The 23,845-nt window shown below is 39.5% G+C and overlaps 1 protein-coding gene and 1 long non-coding RNA gene across 3 annotated transcripts in view; one reads left to right on the top strand and one right to left on the bottom strand.

Moving 5' to 3' along the window:
* LOC143264788 (uncharacterized) overlaps positions 1 to 23,845 on the top strand; it is a 76,607-nt gene that overhangs the window by 686 nt on the left and 52,076 nt on the right. The window contains exons 3-4 of the long non-coding RNA XR_013038719.1: positions 16 to 537; positions 952 to 998. This is a non-coding gene — a long non-coding RNA (uncharacterized LOC143264788). The remainder of the gene's footprint in view (positions 1 to 15; positions 538 to 951; positions 999 to 23,845) is intronic.
* LOC100880888 (mitochondrial pyruvate carrier 1-like) lies at positions 13,901 to 16,284 on the bottom strand. 2 transcript variants are annotated; one of them, XM_012282198.2, is made up of 4 exons: positions 15,935 to 16,284; positions 14,920 to 15,556; positions 14,484 to 14,633; positions 13,901 to 14,164 (listed from the first exon to the last, which is right to left on the bottom strand). In XM_012282198.2, the coding sequence occupies exons 3-4, from the start codon at positions 14,596 to 14,598 to the stop codon at positions 13,986 to 13,988; spliced, it is 294 nt and encodes a 97-aa protein (XP_012137588.1). In that variant the 5' UTR covers positions 14,599 to 14,633; positions 14,920 to 15,556; positions 15,935 to 16,284; the 3' UTR covers positions 13,901 to 13,985. The 2 variants fall into 2 exon arrangements, with proteins under 2 accessions (XP_012137588.1, XP_076389760.1); XM_076533645.1 differs by having other exon boundaries at positions 14,484 to 14,584; positions 15,935 to 16,268.

Genomic DNA, 23,845 nt, shown 5'->3' with positions numbered 1-23,845 from the left:
ATATAAATTTTGCAGGAAATTGAAAAAGGATTTCATGTGTATTACAGGCAGAGTATGGACAATTATTTCTTTCAGATGTAACTAGAATTTCTGGGACACACCCCCTTAGAGAAGGGGTTTAGACCATTAGAACGGACTATGCTTTATCTTTCTAACGTCACAGGCTATTTTATAGAATCCATCGTCCCTTTCCGTTCCTGATGGGAGATACTATGCTCCCTTCCTTTTTACTAGCCGGAGTTGGTAGGGAACACCCCTTTTGGTGTGGGATTTAGAATATTCCAATGGAGCATGCTCCGTCTCAAAGCCATCACAGTCTCTGTTGTCCCTCTCCAACGTCTGTGACGGAGAAGCTGCTTCAAGGGTTTGACTGGTGCTATTCCATGATTGGTCAGGGTTGTACTGGATATATCCTAACGTAGCTGTACTCCGTAGGATGTGGAGAAGGATGCTTCAGTTTAGCTAAAGCTACCGTTGAATGTACTTCACAGTGTGTTATTTGAATGGCAGTGTGAAGTGTTAAAGAATTTGTACAAGGTGATGTGTTGTTTTTTTTGTATAAACAAATTTGAATATTGTTTGCGTTAAACATTTGTTTATTAAAATTAGTTTTGTATAAATATGTACCAAATTAATTGAGATTTATAACATTTATTAATGTAGTTTAAATATATAGATTTTTTCTGCTTTCTGAAAAAAAATTCTTTCCTGTTTTGACTATTCAAATGCTTATGAGCTTTGATTAGATTATTATATCACAAGTTTAAATATGGTGTGCTGTATTTTAATTTTAGTTTTCATTAATATATTTGGCATGCATATTTTTTATATGATTTAGTGTATGCATTACATTAAGTTTTTATTGTTTAAACTTTTGTGAATTTTTATATAAAAAATTCCTAAAATACTGATTCAGTGTGGATCATTTCAAGAAGAATTTTATGTTTGCAGTAAATATCAGTGACGTACAGGAAAAGAAACAAAAAGAAAGAAAAGAGGTAAGTTAACAAATTTCAGTACGTTTTTATTATATGATTTGCAATTCATTTTTATTTTAAATAAATTTAAATAAGGAGTATAGATTCTGTGACGTTTTAATTACTGGAAGATCCGCTAGATGACGCCACTGGCCCATTATAAAATTTCACCGCGAATCTATTTTTATTTAGCATTATAAATAAATACTTATTTATAAATATTTTTCGGAACTGTGGTACTGTCTCGAATTTCGAGATTTTAGAACTTTAAAGCAGTAAATAATGTACAAAATGGCCTTTCAATAGGAAGCACTTTTTATTTTAAAAATGCTTTAACGATGAAACGTAAACGTTTGAAATATCAAAATCCTTTTGACTTTCGTGTACTTTTGAAGAAACTCCGAAAGATTTTCCGTAACCACTTGAACCACCCTCGTATCGTTTTCTTAATGCACGGGTTAAGGGACCGTTTGAGTTCAAAGAGAATTTCATCAGTATAGATATCCAAGGGTGGTACGATACATTCCCTCTCGTAAATCCAGACGATCTTTTTTCGTTTCCCGATCGAATTGCCCGCTCAGCAAAGCCGTGTTTGCATTTCTCTCTCCGGGGAGCTCCGACCGGGGTGGAGGCGCGCAATTTCGAAAAGCCGATTTCAATTCCGTTTCCTTTTACGCGGAGAAAGAAATCTCGAGTGCGGCCCTCCGAAGGGGAGTACGGTCACCCGGGATTACTGGAATCGCATGGACGGGGTTGGAAACACGTGCGAAAATCCCAAATCCTGACGTCTCTGCCCTATGCATCGATCGTTCTTTCCCTTTTTTGCTTTTAGACATTTTGCGTTATTGGGGCGTGCTCTTCATCCCCAAATCTTTGCTTTGAAACTTTCTTGAAACGTGGTCTCTAACAAAAATCTATGCGTTTTCAACTGATACGGTGTACTTTTGTTTCCACGTTTCTTATCTTTCTTTCTAAGTGTTCCTTTTTCATCAAGTCTCGCTCTTTTCACCCCCGCGGTGAAAAATTAGCAAACATCCATCGAGCCGATAATTTTCGAATAAAAGGATCATTGCAAAATCGAGACAATCAAAAAAATCCTCGTTGTTCGACACCCACGTTTACATCGAGATGGTGCTAATGACTACGAAGAAGAAAAAAGGGGGAAAGAAGAACGATTAAAGATCGTAGACAAGCGAGGCTACAATGGAAATCGTGTCTGGGTCAAGATACATCGGATGCCACTTTTACGGTTCGTGTCGAGGGATACTAAAACTAATGTATTCATGAGATAATTATTTCTTGCATTCATTACGGGGCTGTAAAGTTTTTATTGGGCTGGCCTCGCGAGCACGGAGCACCCTTATACAAAGTAGAATCCACTTTCTTTCTCTCTTCGTTTACGACACATTTAAGGACAGTACTTGGCGAATCACGTGGCTGTATCGATAACCAAACTCCTACCGTCCGACACGATATCACCGCTGCTAAAAGCATTCTTTAATAATATTTTTTAAGACCATGAGACCATTTGTCGGCGACGGAATAAAATTTCAATTTTCAGCGTCTATTATACACTTATTCTATTTAATATCGTATGCATAATTAAATTAATGATTAAATTAGCATAATGTACGTAATAAATTATTTTTACATATTAATAATGGTCGTTGAGTTAAAAAAAAATATGTATATAGGCTAAATATATGTACACGTTTATGACTGAATTTCTGAAGAATTCATTTGGTGAAATAGAATAAAAATTTCATTTTTTATATTAGACATATATTATACATATTTCACTTATTGAATTTAATATTATACACACAATTAAATTATTCAGTTGAGTTAAAAGGAGAACTTACTATATGTACGTGTTTGTGTTTGAATTTCTGAAGAATTCATTTGGTGAAACAGAATAAAAATTTCATTTTCTGCATTAGACATATATTACACATATTTCACTTATTGAATTTGATATTATACACACGATTAAATTATTCAGTTGTTGAGTTAAAATATCTTACTATATGTACATGTTTGTGTTTGAATTTTTGAAGAAATTATAGTGACTTCATCTTAATCTTGCAGTCACAAAAATGTCACTAATACAATGATGTTAATAATGTTCCTCATAAGAATTGAGTGGCATCGAAATTCCGTTAGAAGTATCCGCGAATCGATACGTCGCGCCATCGCGCAAAACTCGAAGCAAGAGAAAAGTGGAAAAAGAGGGTGGCTGTCCCAGAAGGACGAGTACGCGTACGGAATATCAAGGAGCAGAGGAACGTGTAGAACAAAGGGTGTTATTCCTTCCGGTACCGCTATCAAACAGGGAAAGATACATCAACCCGTGTCGTATAAAAATGTGTTTATGCGTTGCACACGGTGAATGAGAAAAAGCGTCGGAGATTCACTCGGCAGCTGGTACCGGAACATTCTTCATGTCGTTCCTTCGATTTCGAAGGTGAATGCGAGAAATATCAAGAAAAAGTTGACGCACACGGTATTATATTTTCTTGGTGGATAAAACGAACGAGATATTTCGGGGACTGTCAGTGACTGGAGACACAAAGATGAGAAGAAAAGAAAAAAGGGGGCAGGGAAGAATAGAATCGACGGGGCGAAAATCGCGCGGACCGGAAGCGGAAACGAACCTCATCGTTATACACCGCCGTGACGTCACTGGCGAATTTACGGCTTCTTTGGAACTTTGGTATGGCGTGGAGGTTTTTGTAGGGATATCTGGGGTGTTCTGGGGATTTGAGGCGCTGGGAATTTGAGGATTTTGGAATTTGGGACGGTGGGAATTCGGAACGCTGAGAATTTGGGATGCTGGGAATTCGGAACGCTGAGAATTTGGGACGCTGGGAATTTGGGGTGCTGGGAATGAGGGACGCTGAGAATTTGGGACGCTGGGAATTAGGGACGCTGAGAATTTGGGACGCTGGGAATTCGGGACGCTGAGAATTTGGGACGCTGGGAATTCGGGACGCTGAGAATTTGGGACGCTGGGAATTTGGGGCGCTAGGAATTCGGGACGCTGAGAATTTGGGGCGCTGGGAATTCGGGACGCTGAGAATTTGGGACGCTGGGAATTCGGGACGCTGAGAATTTGGGACGCTGAGAATTTGGGGCGCTGGGAATTCGGGACGCTGAGAACTTGGGACGCTGAGAATTTGGGGCGCTGGGAATTCGGGACGCTGAGAATTTGGGGCGCTGGGAATTCGCGACGCTGAGAATTTGGAGATTTTGGGATTTGGGTCGCTGAGAATTTGGGGCGCTGGGAATTCGGGACGCTGAGAATTTGGGACGCTGAGAATTTGGGGCGCTGGGAATTCGGGACGCTGAGAATTTGGGGCGCTGGGAATTCGCGACGCTGAGAATTTGGAGATTTTGGGATTTGGGACGCTGAGAATTTGGGACACTGGGAATTCGGGACGCTGAGAATTTGGGGCGCTGGGAATTCGGGACGCTGAGAATTTTGAGATTTTGGGACTTGGGACGCTGGGAATTCGGGACGCTGAGAATTTGGAGATTTTGGGATTTGGGACGCTGAGAATTTGGAGATTTTGGGATTTGGGACGCTGGGAATTTGGGGGCTTTGGGATTTGGAACGCTGGGAATTTGGGGCTAATGGGATTTGGGATGCTGGGAATTTGGTAGCCTAGAGTTTCAGGAATTTAGGAATTCGGATCACTAACCATTTTAGATATTAGAAATTTGGAACTTTTAGAATTTAGCACATAGGAATTCTGGAGTTACAAGAATTTAGTGCCTCGAAATTTGAAATTTCTTAAATATTTCATGTGTTAATTAGAAATTTTGAAAACTTGTCATGTAGCAACTTGGAACCTCGGAAATTATGAAACTTCCACAATATACCTCAACTTCAAAACCTTAGAATTTGTAGTTCTGTAACTCCAAAATAAACTTCGAAATTGACACCCTTAAATTGAAATTCTAAATTTGCTTTCTAATGTTACTTTCTAAATTTGCTTTCTAACATTGCTTTCTAAATTTGCTTTCTAATGTTGCCTTCTAAATTTGAAAGTGTAAGACTTCGAAGCTGCAGTATATAAGAAAGTACATTTTCCAGCGATCGATCTTCCATAGATATTCACCATATTGCAAGGAACTGTCAAGATAAAAAAAGCTCATCGACACAACGTTAAACAACAGTCTGATATAGACAGATGACGTTGGAAGGGGTGTATTTGCGGGCGAGGTGGGATGTTCGTTTGGCCATATCGGTGGAGACCCTTTGTGTGAATAACAGGACGAAAGGGTGAAGGAGGGACGGGGTGGTAACGTTAGTCGGTAGGAAAAGGGGTGCATCGGTGGACGATGGTGCGGAGTGATTGATCGTCGTCTCGCGACACCCCCGTGTTCTCGCAGAGTGGATAAAGGGGTGGAAAAAGGAGTGGAAACCCTTTCACGCTTTCACGGATCAGTCACTGGATCACGTTCTCAGCCCCTCTCCTTTCGTCTGCAACCCCCTGGAACACGGGACATGCATCACCCTGCCATCCACCTCCCCATCTTTCTCGTTTGATCGCCGATGTCGCGAGATCGAATCTGCAAAGTTAGCGATGCTGAAAAAGTAGTACAATGACTTTACTTCTTCTTGGAAATAACATTTTATTTCGAGGGAAGAATCAAACATAATTTCAAAAATAATAGGGATATTTTTTCCTGAAAATAATAATTGTCTTGTGAGTTTCAACCCTTGTACACATTATGACGTATGGTGTTAAAATCACTAACGTATATCACTGCGTTTGTATACTCAGAAAATGATATTGGAATATAATGAAAGAGGGACTAAACGTATTTAACCTAACCTAACTTAACACATTGACTGCCACACTGAAACAATTGAAAATTGCATCAAGCAGTGTCTTAATTTTTAATAAATTTTACCAAATATATTCACAATATCTTATTACTTTTATTTCATATAAATCCATGTGATTAATGCAAGAATTTTTTCTGAGGAAAGTGAAGAAATTTTTAATAATAGTCATGTTAGATCAGCTTAGCAACTTAAGCGTCACCCATACAATATAACAATTATTTATGTCAATGTACTTATATTTTAATCGTGTCAGTGCTTATTTACTCTCAAATTTGTTGCAATATATTTACAAAAGACCTAATACACTAAACCATTACTGTAGCAAGTTTTAATCTCCCCCAAAATAGTTCTTCATTGCATCTCCTCGTTGCCCGTTTTTCTAAAACAGAAGAAGAAGCGTAGAATTTCCAACTGGTCGGTAATTACAGAAAAATTCAGCTTTACCTACTGGCTTCCGGCGGCTGTTCCCCAAGATTAATCGTGTTTTCCAAACTGATGCGAGGAAAATGTCTCTTTCATTTACGCCGGGTTCGCCGGAAGAACGAGAGCGGATGACGGCGTCTCATACATCAGACACCTAATTCTTCCTTTCGCTCAACCCCGTTAACTCTTACATCTTATCCATTTAGAAGTTCCATTTGGCCAGTTCCAATCGGACCGGTGGCCAGGCTAGGCTTGTCACTGCTAAACTGACGAGCCATAATGCGTTTGGTCATTGATATCATATAGTTCTCCGTGAACTTAGTTCGTGGAAAAAAGCTCGAGACGGCCGAGGATAAATGATGGGAATTATTAACTTCGATTTACGGCAATTACGTAATTTGCTGGTGTGGATGAAACTTGGTTTGTTGGCACTGTAGGGCTTTTGGGATTTTGGTGAATTAGGGACTTGGGGACACAAGAATTCAGGGATATAGGGATTTGGAGATTTTGGGAATTGGGACGCTGGGAATTTGGGGATTTTGGGATTTGGGACGCTGGGAATTTGGGACGCTGGGATTTCGGGACGCTGGGAATTCGGGACGCTGAGAATTCGGGACGCTGAGAATTTGGGGCGCTGTGAATTCGGGACGCTGAGAATTTGGAGATTTTAGGATTTGGGACGCTGAGAATTTGGGACGCTGGGAATTTGGGACGCTGAGAATTTGGGGATTTTGGGATTTGGGACGCTGGGAATTTGGGAATTTTGGGATTTGGGACGCTGGGAATTTGGGACGCTGGGAATTCGGGACGCTGGGAATTTGGGACGCTGGGAATTCTGGACGCTGAGAATTTGGGGCGCTGAGAATTCGGGACGCTGAGAACTTGGGGCGCTGGGAATTGGGACGCTGGGAATTCGGGACGCTGGGATTTCGGGACGCTGAGAATTTGGGGCACTGAGATTTCGGGACGCTGAGAATTTGGGGCGCTGAGAATTCGGGACGCTGAGAATTTGGGGCGCTGGGAATTTGGAACGCTGAGAATTTGGGGCGCTGGGAATTGGGGGATTTTGGAATTTGGGATGCTGGGAATTCGGGACGCTGAGAATTTGGAAGATTTTGGGATTTGGGACGCTGGGAATTCGGGACGCTGGGATTTCGGGACGCTGAGAATTTAGGGCGCTGAGAATTCGGGACGCTGAGAATTTGGGGCGCTGGGAATTCGGAACGCTGAGAATTTGGGGCGCTGGGAATTGGGGGATTTTGGAATTTGGGACGCTGGGAATTCGGGACGCTGAGAATTTGGAAGATTTTGGGATTTGGGACGCTGGGAGTTCGGGACGCTGGGAATTCGGGGCGCTGGGAATTTGGGACGTTGGGAATTCGGGACGCTGAGAATTTGGGGCGCTGGGATTTCGAACGCTTGGGAACTTGAAAACCTGAGAACTCAAAACCTTGTGAACCTAAAATCCTGAGAACTCGAAACCTTGAGAACCTAAAACCTTGAGAACCTAAAATCTTGAGAACCTAAAGTCCTGAGAACTCAAAACCTTGAGAACCAAAAACCTCGAGAAGTCGAAACCTTGAGAACCCCAAACCTTGAGGACCTATAATCTTGAGAACCCCAAACCTTGACAACTAAAAACTCTAACAAAATAAAAACGCCAGCTTCCATTTGCATAACCTCAACCCCACACCACTTTCCGAAACTTAATTTTTCGGAAATAAATACAACTTCCACACGAACCCCCGAAGAAACGTTTACACAGTGCAAAATTTCACAGTGAAACGACTCGTAATAAAGGAATTAGAATGACAGGGGTGTCTATAACGCACAGCCCTATTTTTCCTTCGACTTCCAGTTTCCCCAGCATTCATGGTTTCACGTATTCTCCGATTGGTCGATCCAAGGGGTTTCGACTGGCCCGTCCAGACGCTGGGGTTGGCAACTTTGAAGGATATTTTTTATTCATGTGACGTGTTTGAGGGCGCGGAAAAAACACATTCTCCTGGACCGAAGTCTAACGTGCTGAGCAACCATACGTATGTATGTCCTCCCTGCGAGGACTTTAATTTTAAAATCTTATCGATCGATGCCTTTTGCGATTCTTCGTCTCCTTTGAGAATTTTCATGAATTAAAAATTAGCAAGTTTCAGTTTGTTTTGTATAGATATATCTTTTTTTTGAGGATGTAAAAGAGATCTTGCTGTTACAAAATTTTGTTTAATATTGTGCTACAAAATGTTACAAATTTTGCTTTAATATTTAACACATTTCAACTTGAAGTTCAAGTATAATTATAATTTGTATAGCCACCGTTGAATACAAAATACTAAATAAATCTCAACATTTTGACTTTCGTTAATGATTTTAATACTATTGTAGTTAATAATTACTTCAGACTGACAAACGAATCATACGTAAGGGGTTAATCGAAGGTCAAAGACAAACATCGAGTTCACAGAATGCTTTCCTGCTAATTGGCCGTCTCAAAATCGAAGGGAATATCGTGTAGAAGTTGCGAGACGCTGTTATTCCCGCGGGATATCAACGAAATTCTACGGATCGAGCTTCTTTCAAATATTTAACAGCAATATCCAATTTCGTGTTGTACCTTAACCGATTCGAAACAACCATTCCAAGAGTTTACGAATAATTTCAGAAGCACGAGAAAGAAGTACATAGTTAAAAGTCGCTGGGCAATTTCCAGAAAACAGCCGTCGATACTTTCTTCCCGCGGAAGGTAACCCTAATATATTGGATCGAGTTTACAGGGGGTGGGATAGAGTCACGTTACTTCGCGCAAGGGTGGTTCGTGGGTTGGGCATCGGTAGGAAGGTTACGGCTCATAAACCATCCTCCAGTCACTGAAATCGTCCTGAACGTGTGCCTGCGTTCACGTGTGAGTGCGTGTGTCCATCACTTCCGGTGGAAGACGCATGATCCATTTCGAATCACACGAACTTGTTTGCAGTAACACTTTCATAGCTTGCACTTAGAAGTCTAATGATAGATCATTTTCGACATTAAAATTTGTCGAAGAGACTTTCAATTGTCTTAATTTATTTCATTAAAAAATCAAATATAATAGAGAATTAGTATTATAATTTAATAGGATGTAACAAACTAACGGACTAATGTAACAGACTTATAAAATCGAAGATTTGTAAAGTTGCAGATTAATAAAGTTGTAGATTTTTTCCGAAGAAGCTGTCTCGAGTTGAGAACCATCGCGTGTGTAATATGAAGATAAGATGTCCCCCATGTTCCCATGTGTCATAGCCCTCTATCGAAGATTATGTTGCCATCCACGGCGCATCCCCTGAGCGAAAACATCGCGGCGAACCACCCCCGTAGAAATCCTTTAACCTTTTGCACTTTCATGCTACATAAAAAGTAAATTTACGCTTTCACTTCGGAAATGTTTATTTTACTATCTCATTTCATTTTTATATTCCTAGATCATTACATTTCTACGTCTTTTTATTTTTGCGTTACATTTCTGTATTTACTGATTTATTTCACACTTGTAGACATATACACATATAGATATGTAGATTTATAGACATGTAGGCTTATGCACATATAGATATGTAGATTTATAGACATGTAGACTTATACACATATAGATATGTAGATTTATAGACATGTAGACGTATACAGATATAGATATGTAGACTTATAGACATGTAGACGTATACACATATAGATATGTAGATTTATAGACATGTAGGCTTATACACATATAGATATGTAGATTTATGGACATGTAGACTTATACACATATAGATATGTAGATTTATGGACATGTAGACTTATACATATATAGATATGAAGATTTATAGACATGTAGACTTATACACATATACATATGTAGACTTATAAGCATGTTGACTCATACACATATAGATATGTAGATTTATAGACATGTAGATTTATACACATATAGATATGTAGATTTATAGACATGTAGACTTATACACATATACATATGTAGACTTATACACATATACATATGTAGACTTATACACATATACATATGTAGATTTATAGACATGTAGATTTATACACATATACATATGTAAATTTATAGACATGTAGACTTATACACATATACATATGTAAACTTATAAGCATGTAGACTTATACACATATACATATGTAGATATATAAACATGTTGACTTATACACATATAGATATGTAGATTTATAGACATGTAGACTTATAAACATATAAATATGTAGACTTATAGACATATAGACTTGCAACCATATATGTATACATAAATTTAGACGTACAGAGATCTGCAAATGTGTCTACCAGTCTACATATATGTACCTATATATCCTTAAATCGTTGCATCTTTAAAAATTGATACCGATACGTCCCTCTACCCCAGTAATACTCAAGAGTTTCTGGGAAAGGGGAATAAAATTTAAGCCCGTCTCTCCGTGTTTTCCTGTTTCCGCGAAATACGATCGCGACATTGGTCTCGAAAGCACATCCCAGCGATTCGAGATGATTCAACGGGGATGAACGGCGAGGAAAATGGCACCCTCATGATTTTTTAACGTCGAACGCTTTCACGGCCGTATGGCGAGCCTGTGCCCCCGTTTTCGGTGTTATTTTTCAAGGGGTGACTACCACTTCTTTATTAATCCACCAGGAATATTTTCCACGTAACCTTATCTCGACAGCGGTGATCCTTCGTCGAAGACTTTCCCAAAAAAATCGCACGCTTTCTGTAATATTTCTGAATTCGCGGATCACCCCCGAAAGGAATTGTTTCATTTTCTTGGACACGACAAGGCACATTTCTTTCGATTTTCTTTTTTCCGGAATCGTTATTTTTCTCTTTCTCGGAGAATAGTCAGCATTCCAAATGGGACGACCTAACGCATCGAGGGTGCGTTTGATTCATTTCTTCGAGGGGGTTTTGCTCGTCAGCCTCTATTCGCCACGCGTTTCAAGAACCTTTTTTTCCTCTAAACGAGCGAAAATCCACCCCCGAAAGATTTTACACGGGCGTTGTAAGCCGGTGCACTTAATTTAAAGATCATCCACCGACGAAAAGTCGAGGGTGCCTTTACTCCTCCTGCAAGTTCTACGGGGGGTGCATTCCGCTTTACAGTTCATTTCACTTTTCCCGCCGTCTTTCCCCGCGGTTTTCCTTGTCCTGCGTCTTCTAATTTTTATTCTTCGCTTAATCGTTTATTTATCGATTAAAGACCCAACGATTTATTTGTCCGTTCGAGAACTCCTTTACTCTGGAGAGCTTTCAGGATTCGACTTGAATTCAGGAGCCTTTTTACGAGTTCCAATTTCGCGGAAATCTAATGCTGCGACTAAACGATTCCTTATCGGTGCAGGATCTTGAATGTCGGTGTCTGAAATACCTAAGAGGCGTCCATTAGACATGTACAATATAAAGATCTAACAAGGAGAGTGCAAGGACTTGAGGACACGGATTTAATCTATGACATCAGTATTTATAATGCAGCAATCTAACATATATCAGTTAGAACATAGAGATCCACATATGATATCACTGTTCCTCAAAATCTCACCCCAACAATTTTCAAACTACCCCAATTTTTCCCAACAATCGCAAACATTCGATTCGACGCATTCGAATCCCCGAACGCAATATAGAAAAAGCAAGTAGCGTATAAAGAAGTTTGCAGATTAATGCGTAACGTCAGCGGTGATCAAGATCGCGTTCGATCGTCGATCGGTGTCCGGAGTTTCAAGAATCGCGGTCGATTCGGTTTGGCGTTGACACAGAGTCCCGCAGAGAGGAGAGAAGGGAGTCAGCTACGTAGGCATGTGGCAAATTGCCGGTGCTGCCAACTCGCAGGGACCTTTGTCTATCTTTCTCCGTTGGTTCGTTCGCGGAGGTGGAGGCGCCTCCAAAGAGAAGGTGGAGCAAGAAAAGGAAGGACGAACTGGAAGAGCCGACGCGGAGACAAGAGGCCCGCAGGACGAGGTGGAAGGAAGGCGGCGGGTAATCTGTGATTCAAAGAGAGCGATCCATCTTGCGACATGCCAACATTCAATCGTCGGCATTTGTTTGTGAAATCAGTCCCGAAGGACTCATCCCTCGACCTCGTCTACCTTGCTCTCTCCTGCGTTCTTTGAGAAAACGCGCGAAAATCCCTCGTGGAAATTCTTCTGCTTTTCGAGGGTGCGTTTGCAGGAGCTTCGGAAACAAAATGGACGATCGTCTAAAATGAACGTTGCTCTCCGATTAGTTTCTGCAGTTAGAGTTGATCAGCCTTAATTTATTTCACGATACATTTTTATGGAAAATATATTTTGTTGACTACACTACTAAGTAAGCTGGAATTAACACTGAACCATATAATGTGCACAGAAGTTAAAAAATAAATAAACAAACGACGAAACATAGATTAGTACACACATATCTTGATGAAACTCAATGCTGATTTCAAGGAATGTACTTTAACAAAATGTGTATCTTATAAGAAACTTGTGGAGCTGCCATTTGATCGGTTTAGTAGTTTCGGCGTTACCATCGACATTCGAATAATTTTCCAAGGGAGAATGTCCCTTGGAAACAGCATGTGACGTCACCGTTTTCAGGATGCAAAAAGGATCCGATAAAGGGAAGAAACGCATGATCGAAGCCAAGCAGGGCTAATCAGCCCATATATATTTATTCAGGGATGCGAGGGCGGACTCCGCGTCCCCAGGCCGAGAGGACGAATGCAAAGAGCTGGAACGGGACGTGGCTTAGCATTCGGAAAAACTGGAATACCGGGGATAGATTCGTGCTTCTGATCCGTGCCAGATCCCATAAAATGACCCCAGCTCGATCGAGTGGCCCTGCTCGAGGCGCGGGAAAAGAAACGGGAGAAACAAGCAACCCCTAGAAAATTATTGCTCTCCTTATACATTCGCCGAATTGGGGCCACGGCGAATAAACTGGTGCCCTTTTGGACCCGATACTGGGGCCGAAAAAACTAATGGAAACAGTACAAGAAAAATAGTGCTTTACATTTTCATGTAACTCCCAAGAAAAATACTACTTTGCGTTTATTTTAGGTTTGGGTGTTTTTTTAATGACGAATGTGTTAAGGGTTGAAACGATCTTTTTTTGACTTACTCATTTGCAGTCCTTGGTTTGTCAATTTAATTTATGAAGTAGGTTAAGGGGTTCTCAATCAAATGTATTGCAATAGGGGTATATATACATGTACATACATATTACATATAAATACATATATGTATACATACATACATATTACATATAAATACATATATGTATACATACATACATACATACATATTACATATAAGTACATATATGTATACATACATACATATTACATATAAATACATATATGTATACATACATACATACATACATACATACATACATACATACATACATACATACATACATACATATATACATACATACATACATACACACATGCATACATATGTATTACATACACACATACATTCATATGTTGAAAATATGTATTCAATTATTTACCTGAATTATTTACAAGATCCAAGAGAAGTGATCGACCATACTCGACACAGAAGTGCAAGAGTACCGTTCATTCTATTACTGAATATTAAGTACTGAATTCGAAATTGTAAATGAAGGAGCATAAATAAAATATAGAACAGTTTTATTAAAATGTACAGTAGTTTAAAAATAAAATTAAAAATAAAAGCTACTAAAATTAAAAGTAAAAGGTCACTTTCCTCTGTCTTGGTCTTGGAGTACACTTTTCGAGATATGGTGGTAGTCGAGATACCTGTAGCCTTGTGTGAGTTGTGCACAGCTATTGACGAAGTGACACGCGAACAGCAACAAATTTCGTGGCTGCACTCTGACCGCGAATCTCATGAATACCATGGAATAGAGTGCCAATGCTGAAAATTAAATAGCTGCAAATAACGCAACACAACCGTATTCTATTTGTGGCAGACTTCCTGCTGATGTCGGAGTATAAAATATTTTTGTATAGAATAAAATAATCTGATGCAAAATTTTGCAGTTTGGGAAAGAGAGTACGAAAGGGTAACAAGAGCTCATTAAGGAATGAACGATTCGTAGCGTTCAATTATTTTATGGATCTCTTTTCTTCTGTCCGTTCTCGTCGGTTTGTCGTCGCGATACATGATTATTAAGAGCGGCGAATTCCTCGAAAGGTCCACGACAATGGGGACGATGAAGACGCTGAGAACTCACCCAAAGTCATTTCGCCGCTAATGATCCTCGGATGCTTTTGCGTGTCGGCTATGGTCGCTATGGGTATCATCCAGTTGAACACCGGTCCCCAGAAGTGCGTGCTTAAAAAGTACATATTTCGTTTTCCATATATTCTCGATATCCCGTCTCCTAAGGTGAGAACGTATCTCTCTTGGCGAGTATAAAAAAAGCAAGGAGGAAAGGAGGGGAAATGAAAATGGGATATGTATGAGGAAATTCAAGGATCCGAGATTACAAGCGCGACAGAATCGCTTTCAGGGTTGCCCTGGAGATAATAAAGATTTTTATGACGTAACTAGAGTCCTTTTTACTCGTCCCTCTCTTTTATTCGCTATCTCGTTTCGCTAACAATGCAAACATCGTATTTTCGGACGATGGCGGATTAACCTCGATCGATGCCGATCGCGACGATTACCTCATCAAATAGTTCCTCGTTTCTTTGCTGAACAGACCGTTGGATGAGCCTTTTGCCATTTCTTATACTATGTTCTTTCCAAAGACATAACCTCTCTACTTTGGATAGTTCCTAGTCGACTTTCGTTCCAACATTCCATACGAAAATTACAAAATTAAAATTCTACAAAAGCATCAGCGTGTATAATTAACGTAACGAAGCGTCATCGCTGTCGTGTCTTCAATTATTTTTTCGAGACTCGAACAACTTCGTGATCCATCATATTCAACGATTCACCCCCGACACCAATTGATTTGCATAACAGTTTACACGCATAATTTATCATTACCCTGTCGCCAGGGTCTCTTTTTTACGGAGCTCTCGAGCCACCCTCATAATAAATGCACAGGTTATTATTTCGCGCGTATAATATTGATGGCGCTATGAATGTTGCATGGAGGGGTGCAAGGAGCGTAGTTCATCTGGGGGGTGGAAACCAGCTCGCTTATGGGGGATGTTACGTCGCACATGCGCTCGAAACGGAATGGTATTATTGATCTGAGATGGGGGCGGACAACCCTCGGAGTCCCAGCAACGTGTCGCGATCATCTGGCACCCCTGTCTTCGACCATATTCAAAGAACTTTTGTACAAAATGGCTGGAAGAAAATGTTCATACATAAATGCTTCATACAGACAATATTTAACAAACAATATTTAACAAACAATATTTAACAGACAATATTCAACAGACAATAATAAAATTGTCTGCAACATAAAAATAATATTAATGTGACTTAATGTACTATAGCAGTAGGAAGTCTATGTACATGTAGAAGTTTAAGATAAATTTTGTCCTTGAATATATTTCCTCGAATTGCTACATCTGTCCTTCTTACTCAAACATCTCGAACATTATTTTATGTAATTTTATGCAAGATCTAAGATCGTAGAAAAATATTTGAAGGAAAGGTTGAGATGTTGATGCAAGAAGTGTCAGGTTTCTAGGACCCCAAAAACGCCAGAGATGGACGTACCTGCGCTCACTATTCCCTGCATATGCATTCCCGCATGTGCCACTCGCACATTTCCCCTTGGAGCAAATCCTTATCCCGTAGGTCCCCCAGGCCACCATTCCAGCCACTCAAGAGTATTGCTGCTATTTTCCGTCTCGCGTATTATGGCCGGTGTATCTGTATGTCGTTTCCATCTGCCTTTTCCTTCGATCATATTTCATTTCGTTTTAATTGTTCATGTGCTTTATGTCATTTAAGATTTTCATTTTCCTCAAAATTACTTTTATACTTTGTTCAACTATGCTTCTCTGCTTAAAAATTTTAGCAGTTAAAATTTTTTACAAGTCTAAGTACAGAGGTTAATGAATGTACTTAAGTCTAATGTAAAAATTCGAAGGTGCTAACCTAACCTATTTTCATGAACCAAGTTGTAACAGTCAAATATTTTTTGCGAAAGAGCAAGAAACTGCGAGGTAACGACAGAACGATACAATCGTACGTACACATACAAGCTTGTATTTGTATTCGGTTGGAGGGAATGGCATGGACTTTGATGTTTCTTGCTGACGCGTCCCGAAAACCTTTTCTATACGTTCTTCTGAGACTGATCTGAATGCGTCCTACGTATTTGCCAACCCCTCTGGACCTCTTTCGCCCGAATACCCGCCGACAGCTACACTCACCCCTTGATACACGTTTCCTCTTTCCCTTCGCGGGTAAAAAGTCGCACTCTACTCGAATACATTCTACGACCCTTTCTTACGTTCATTGTAATCATCCTGACTCTGAATTAACATTCTTTAAATCATATTACGGAGGAATTATATTATTTTGCTAATAGGGTAGGACTTATATCCTTGCTGGTGAGATTCGTATATTATTAATACATACATCTTATTTTTTTTTATGAAAGAGTCTATGATTATTTCTGCATCGTACAGCAGTTCTGTTGAAACCTTGAGATGCCCTTCATAATTTTTCACTTATACATTTAAAAATTTCGAAATTTTCAAACCACATCTAAAGATCAACAATTTAAACATCACATCGTAGACTCGAACGATTTTAAACCTCAAAATCTTTTCCAAGGTAAGTCTTACGCACCCACGTTACTAATCAGTATCGAAGTGCATCGAGCTTTACTTCTGTGGAAGAAGAAAAGAGTGCCGGACTCGACACGCAAGTATTTCCTCGAGGTTTCTGTATCTTCAGAATCTCGGAGCGGAAAGCCGTACAAAGGGCCGTGCGACAAGCTTTTGTCCGCGTTTCATCGGCCAGTCGATGCAAATCAGTCAGCAGCGCTCAAGAAGAGCATCGAGGGCCTCTCTTTATGTCCGACCGTTTCCCTTCCTCCTTATTTATGCACTCGCTTTCGGAGTAATTGTTTCCTTCGGATGCTTCCTCCCGCAGAAAGATAGTCTCGCCTTGATGCACCGCCACAGGCTTCCACGCATTCACGGATCTGCGCGTGTCACCTTCCGTCTCTCCTTCGGTCTCCCCGTCACCACGCTCGGACGTCAACTTCTTTGGTCCTTCTATCGTTTCCCGCGCGGAATCCGCTCCGGATTCCACGGCCACGGTTTTAATTGCCGGTTTCGGTCGAATTCAATCGACGCTCGCCCCCACGGGAATCAATCGTGTCCCTGGAATCCGGGGGGACTGCTCGTATAATTACAGAAATATGATCGTCACGCTTGTTAATAACAATTCGCCATCAGAGTTCGAGGCATAAAATGCATGTGCAACTTTCAGATCTTTGGAGGAGCAACATTTTCAGTCATTCAGGAATTTTAAAGATTTGATGAATACGAGGTTTAGAATCATATTTAAGGATCTGGACCTTGAGATACAGTGTCAAGGATGATATTCTGAGAAAGTTTTCCTTATGCATGTACCAGTCATTTGGGTTTACTTGAGGAGGTACGGTAAGGTCGCCTTAACTGAGCGATCAGTTACCGCGGGAGGTGGATTTAAGTCCAACGTTCTGCGATTATGATTGATGTCGTAGTTTATTATACATGTATACATATAGTGTACTATACACAAATATATGTTGTATTATCAAGATATTTTGAGTACAAATTTTATATTAACGAAGATCGTTTCATTATTCTCTTTATAGACTTACTCTTCGAAACCAATCTCACGAACTGATAATCGGTGTTCATTTACTGAGGGATTTTAGCGTTTAAGCCATTCGCAAAAGTGTACCACCATTATGTGGCAAAATTACACATATGTATACATATATGAGTTTGATAGTATTAGCTGTATTATGTTTATGCTCTTTCGCACGATTAATACAGGGACAATTGATGAACGAAAGCCACGCGTTCTATCGTCACGTGCAGTTAACGAAATAAGTACTTAAAAGAAGAGAATTCATTCACAAAAAGATACACATATTCCTAGTAAACAATGGTATCATAAATCGTGGCAAGAGCCGTAACCTATGATTCGTGTAGGTATCTTTCTCCGCTCATAATTATCGGACCATTACATTTAATTGTACCAAAATAACATGCAATCTCGGGTATATTCTTTTTTGCGTTACGTAAATTGGCGACGCAACGTCTCCCGTGTAATCAAGATTGATTTAGATCGCACTTTGTAATTACGAATCGGTCCCCGCCACGAAAGCGGAGCGTTCAGTGTCTCCTCTCTCGCGGTCTCTCGTCTTTTTCGTCTTCTCTTGCGCCTTGTACCTCGGCTTTTGTACTCTGACAATGCTTTTAATTACCCGCTCTACAGTCCACGGAACGATCCGGACCAGATCGTTTCGCTGATTGGTGTCTGGCCCGATGAAACTTTATTACGAGACGTAATTATCCTGATAAAATATTCTTCGTCGCACGGCAGGTAATTGCTTCTAATTAAGCCGACGCGCGGTGATCAGACACGCGGTATGATAATTAACGAATTACTGCGTGATTATGTAAACGAATATTTTTCTGTTAAAATAATTGCGGATTCGTGGAACGTGGTTTCCTTCGGTTTTCTTCTCTTTTTTTTTTGTAAACTAGAACTTTGCTCTTGATATTTTTCGCGTAACGTAAGTGGAACTGACAGTACTGCAAACCTCGTGTTCATATATCACTATCACTTTGAGTCAAGAAAATTCCTTTTAACAATTTCTCTCGCGCGTTTCCTCCAGATAAGTTTAATATGTTTGATGCACAGAAATTTGCTGATTTATTATTTATAAAAGTTGTACTGGTGTTATCGTTTATAATTTATGGGAAGATTAAAGTTTAAGCGATGTTTTCTTTTTAAATTTATATTTTTTTATTTCATTGTTAAATGCAGGTTTCAAGAAATTATCATGAGATATTCTTTCAATGAAATAACTTCAGAGACACATGTGAATTTAATAATTTATCATCTTCAAATTTATATTAGGGGTACCGAAAAGTAATCAAAATTTCTTCGATGATTTCAAAGTTTTTTTATGAAAAATCGAAGGATCTTTTTAAGAAGGGAACAATTATTTTTACGCTGGCAAAAAGCGTTAGAAAGTGATGGAAATTATTTTGCCGATTTAAGATTTCTTTAATAAATAAATATTTTTCGCCAGGAAACAAAATTTTGATTACTTTTCGGTACCCCTAATATTATATTTTTTGATGGACACCTTAGTCATTGACATCAACGTTTAAAAGTTCAAACCCATCACTACTTGACACAAAATGAATAATTGATCACTCTCGACAGTACTACTAACCTCATTCTATTTTCTAACCACCGTAGAAAAGTTACAAATCAAAAACGTTATTAATCGTTCAACGACAATGAACAGCGGTAAAGTTCGATCGAGCCACGTGCAATCTTCGAAAAGTGCAATCGAAGAGAATTATGAGCGCGTAGACTGTGAATACGGGCCATTATTCCGCGCGATAAAGCAATTTCCCTGCACTCACGGAATGATGTTTCTGCTATTTAGCATCGCGCAGACATCGTCGCGACGAGGGACCAAGAATTCACGTGGCGAACAACGCGATAGGAGGTCGGAGGCACGCGCTGATCAGCTTTAGGGAAACGACAGGAAATGGAAACTCGATAAGATCGTTCCTTCCTGTGCTGCGGGACGATTTGTTACCGTCACCGATCGATCATTCGGTTGTTCATTCAAGTACGCGAGTGAGAATCTTAAATTTTTCTGTATTTTTTTTTGAGCAAGTTACTAGCGTTTCGATTAATTATTGAAGAGTGTAACTCTTGAAGAGTGTAATAACTCTTGAAGAGTGTATAATTCTTCGATAAATGTATAACTGTTAAAGAATGTATACACCTTTGTAAAAGAGGTTTATTGTTTAGAAGTTGATTCTGATAGGTGATATTTATTAACACCCCGAAAGTACGGTGCTTACTTTTCCCATTGAGCGGGCTACTGCTCTCATCCTCTTTTAGAAGTAATCACAATATGTATGAGAGGCGAGAAGACAGAAATCCGTCGGGATGCGAGCTCACCTAGCACTCAGTTTTCTCATTGGAATTGCAAGTAGTTTCCACCGCGAAATACATTATTCCGCTCCCACCCGGTATAATTTTACGCAAAAAACCGAAGTTGACGCACAACTTTTGGTGCCATATAGTCCTTCAATCAAGAATTCGTTTTGAATTTGTCCATATGATCACGTGAATATTTGATGAATACGCGAATTCTTCGGATGAGAACATTCGTAAAAGTCTTTATCCTTTCAGTACATCGACGGTTTATTTTTCAAAGATAATACAATGGTTCGCTTGAAGTTATCATTTTCCATTAAGCTCCGTTCCCATAAATATGGAGTTCGATTTAAGGGGGTGGTCCAAGGTGGGACGAATAATATCCAGGGTGTTTTCCTTAGCTTCGTTGAATTATTATACGATTCATGTTTCGAATTGACTTACAAAATACAAAAACGGAAGCGGAGGAATGTTATTGTACCGCGGGGACCATCAATGCGAGGATAGAGAAGCTGATATACCTTCGAGGTAAAACCTTGTATTTTTACAGGATTGCGTCCGACTTTTACGTCCACGCGGATGAATATTGTACGAACGCGTATCGCGAAACGTTGCTTTTCTTTTCATACAGCGAATTTCAAATTGTGAAATATCTCCGCAACGTTCAGCTCGATTATCTCATTTTTCTATACGATATTGCGGGAAAGAAACATGGCGGAAGGGAATGAAACTTCATCGTCTTTATTATATTTAACAGTTATGTCTTTGTAGAAAAGAAAATGGCGGAAGGAATAAAACATCCATTTTATATTTTAAGGCTCATTATATTAAGGAGGGTAGGAAAATGGTGTTGAAAATTATAAAACTCTACTGATTTTATATTTTAAGGTTCATTATACGAAGTCTGCAGATCAGACAAAATGGCGGCGACAATTATAAAACTTCGTTGACTTTATAATACTTTAAAGTTACTATTATATCAAGCTTGTGGGAGGATAGGTAAAATGGTGTTGAGTGTTATAAAACTTTATTGATTTTATATTTTAAGGTTCATTATACGAAGTCTGCAGATCAGACAAAATGGCGACGACAATTATGAAACCTCATTGACTTCATAATACTTTAAAGTTACTATTATATCAAGTTTGTGGGAGGATAGGTAAAATGGTATTGAGTGTTATAAAACTTTATTGATTTTATATTTTAAGGTTCATTAAACGAAGTCTGCAGATCAGACAAGATGGCGACGACAATTATAAAACTTCGTTGACTTTATAATATTTCAAAGTTACTATTATATCAAGTTTGTGGGGGGATAGGTAAAATGGTGTTGAAAATTATAAAACTCTACTGATTTTATATTTTAAGGTTCATTATACGAAGTCTGCAGATCAGACAAAATGGCGGCGACAATTATAAAACTTCGTTGACTTCATAATATTTCGAAGTTGCTATTACATCAAGTTTGCACGAGGTCAGGAAAATGGCGTCGAAAATGAAATACTTCATTGATTTTATATTTTAAAGTCCATTATACGAAGTCTGCAGGAGATCAGACAAAATGGCGGCGATAATTATAAAACTTCGTTGACTTCATAATATTTCAAAGTTGCTATTACATCAAGTTTGCATGAGATTACTAAAATGGCGTCGAAAATGAAAAGAAAATGTCATAAGCAAAAAAATTTGTTACACAAGGCTTAATATTAAAATAAACAAAATTTCGAAAGAATAATTAATGAATTCGAAAGAAAATTTCAGTGGAGGAATTGTCGAAGATCCAGAGGAATGATTAAGACGATAAGGTGGACAATTTGGCAGGGGCGTAGGATAACTCGGTAGCTGAAAGTGGCGCATTTGCCCGGGGCAGTTTTCTCCAAAATGTCAGCGTTTAAGAATCCAATATAGCCGGAACGAGAGGACAGCATCGAGTGGAAGAGAAGGTAATTTGACTCCGGAATTCCTCGAGCTGTGTCGTTCGAGTACAACCACCCTCTATCTCTTTTGTCTCTGTGTTTCTCTATGCTATTGCTATAAGGATAATGAGGATCGTTGGAGTGGTAAGACGAGACCGAACGACCCTATTTCGACGATTACGCTAAAACGTTGATTATATTTCTCCGTGATAAAATCGATTCTTGGCGAAACAGAAAGGACAATTTTCGATGTATGTTATACACTCAGCTTCGTTAACTGAGTGTATACTTTGTTAACTATAGTGTATTTCGATCGATTTAATCTAACTAAACATTTGTTGTGGAGATTTCGGCTCTGTTACTGCTTCGACTATTATTTTAGATGCATTCATAAATAATTAATTTACATAGAGACATAGAGACAGAAAGACATAAAGACATAGAAACACAGAGACATAGACATAGAGTCATAGAGTCATAGACACATTGAGACACAGAGACACAGAGACACAGAGGCATAGAGACATGTTTGATATTGCAGTATCAGTTAAAATAACATTTGGAAAATTAAAAGCAAAATCATTTAGTTAAACCCATTTCTTCAGCAACAGAAGACTCGAAGTTACTTGAAGAGTACTTAAAGAGCTTAATAAATAAGCTGTTCCTTTTCTTGTTTGGAAAAACAAAAAGTGAAAGTCTCCCCCTCGAAATTAGCGGTTTAAGCAGATCAGAACAGCAACGTACAAGATCAGATTCATCGATTCACCGAATTTCGAGAAAAGTCTGGAAGCAATAAAAATGCCCGACATTCCCCGGTTCCGCTCTTCAGCACGCGCCCGTTTTTCCACCCCTTCCACCCCCGAAGCTTCTCGTCCAAAGCAACCTTGGTATCCTCTGCTTGTACTTTCTCGAAGCCCATCAAAGACTAACCAAATATTTGTCGAGGTCCTTGCCGACCCGTCCCGAGAGGGGGTCCCCTCGTTTTAAACGTAAACGCGTGACCAGGGTTCCGTGGACCAATCCGGTGGGCTTGAAACTCTTTTGTAACGAATCGAGACCATCGCGGGAGTAGATCCAACGCTGATGCTTCGTCAGTGTCAGCCAGGATTCTTTAATTTCTGTAATTGTGCGAGGGTTGAAGGAGGTCGGTGAAAAGCGTCAGCCGGGGGAGCTCTGTTCGATTACGAGATTTCTTGTTTCCTTTCTTTCGAATCTGTTACGTTGGGATAAAAGTCAAACACGGACCTTTTCTCGTTACAGGGGATGTTAACTTTTGAGGAATTATGTAACGGGGTTCTGCGGTTTTGGGTGGACACGCATTCGGTACTGAAGGTCGATGTCAATAAACTGTATTATAGATTATAAATATTTTTGAGCATGAAGGGATTCTTTGGTATAGGTTATAATGTTTGTGTATTGTTCAAGTCTTACAGTGCCACATCGCTTGATTCTATAAGGTGTTTAGGTAACATAAACCAGTCTTTTTCATTTACAGTAAGAATTTAAAAAAATGCAATCCAATGATGCTTGGTAGTTTGACTATCCTTCATAGTCAAGCTTTTATGTCTGC

Source organism: Megachile rotundata, chromosome 7 (genome assembly GCF_050947335.1).
Source record: "Megachile rotundata isolate GNS110a chromosome 7, iyMegRotu1, whole genome shotgun sequence".
NCBI lineage: Eukaryota > Metazoa > Arthropoda > Insecta > Hymenoptera > Megachilidae > Megachile > Megachile rotundata.
The sequence above is the reverse complement of the archived record's forward strand: the minus strand, read 5'-3'. Positions and strand labels throughout refer to the sequence as shown.

Coding starts and splice junctions, on each gene's coding strand:
- LOC100880888 (XM_076533645.1), bottom strand. CDS start 14,978: ATGGCAAAAGGCTCATCCAACGGTCTGTTCAGCAAAGAAACGAGGAAC. Junction 14,585..14,919: donor ACGAGGAACTATTTGATGAG/GTAATCGTCGCG, acceptor GTACTTTTTAAG/CACGCACTTCTGGGGACCGG. Junction 14,165..14,483: donor TAGCGGCGAAATGACTTTGG/GTGAGTTCTCAG, acceptor TTTAATTTTCAG/CATTGGCACTCTATTCCATG.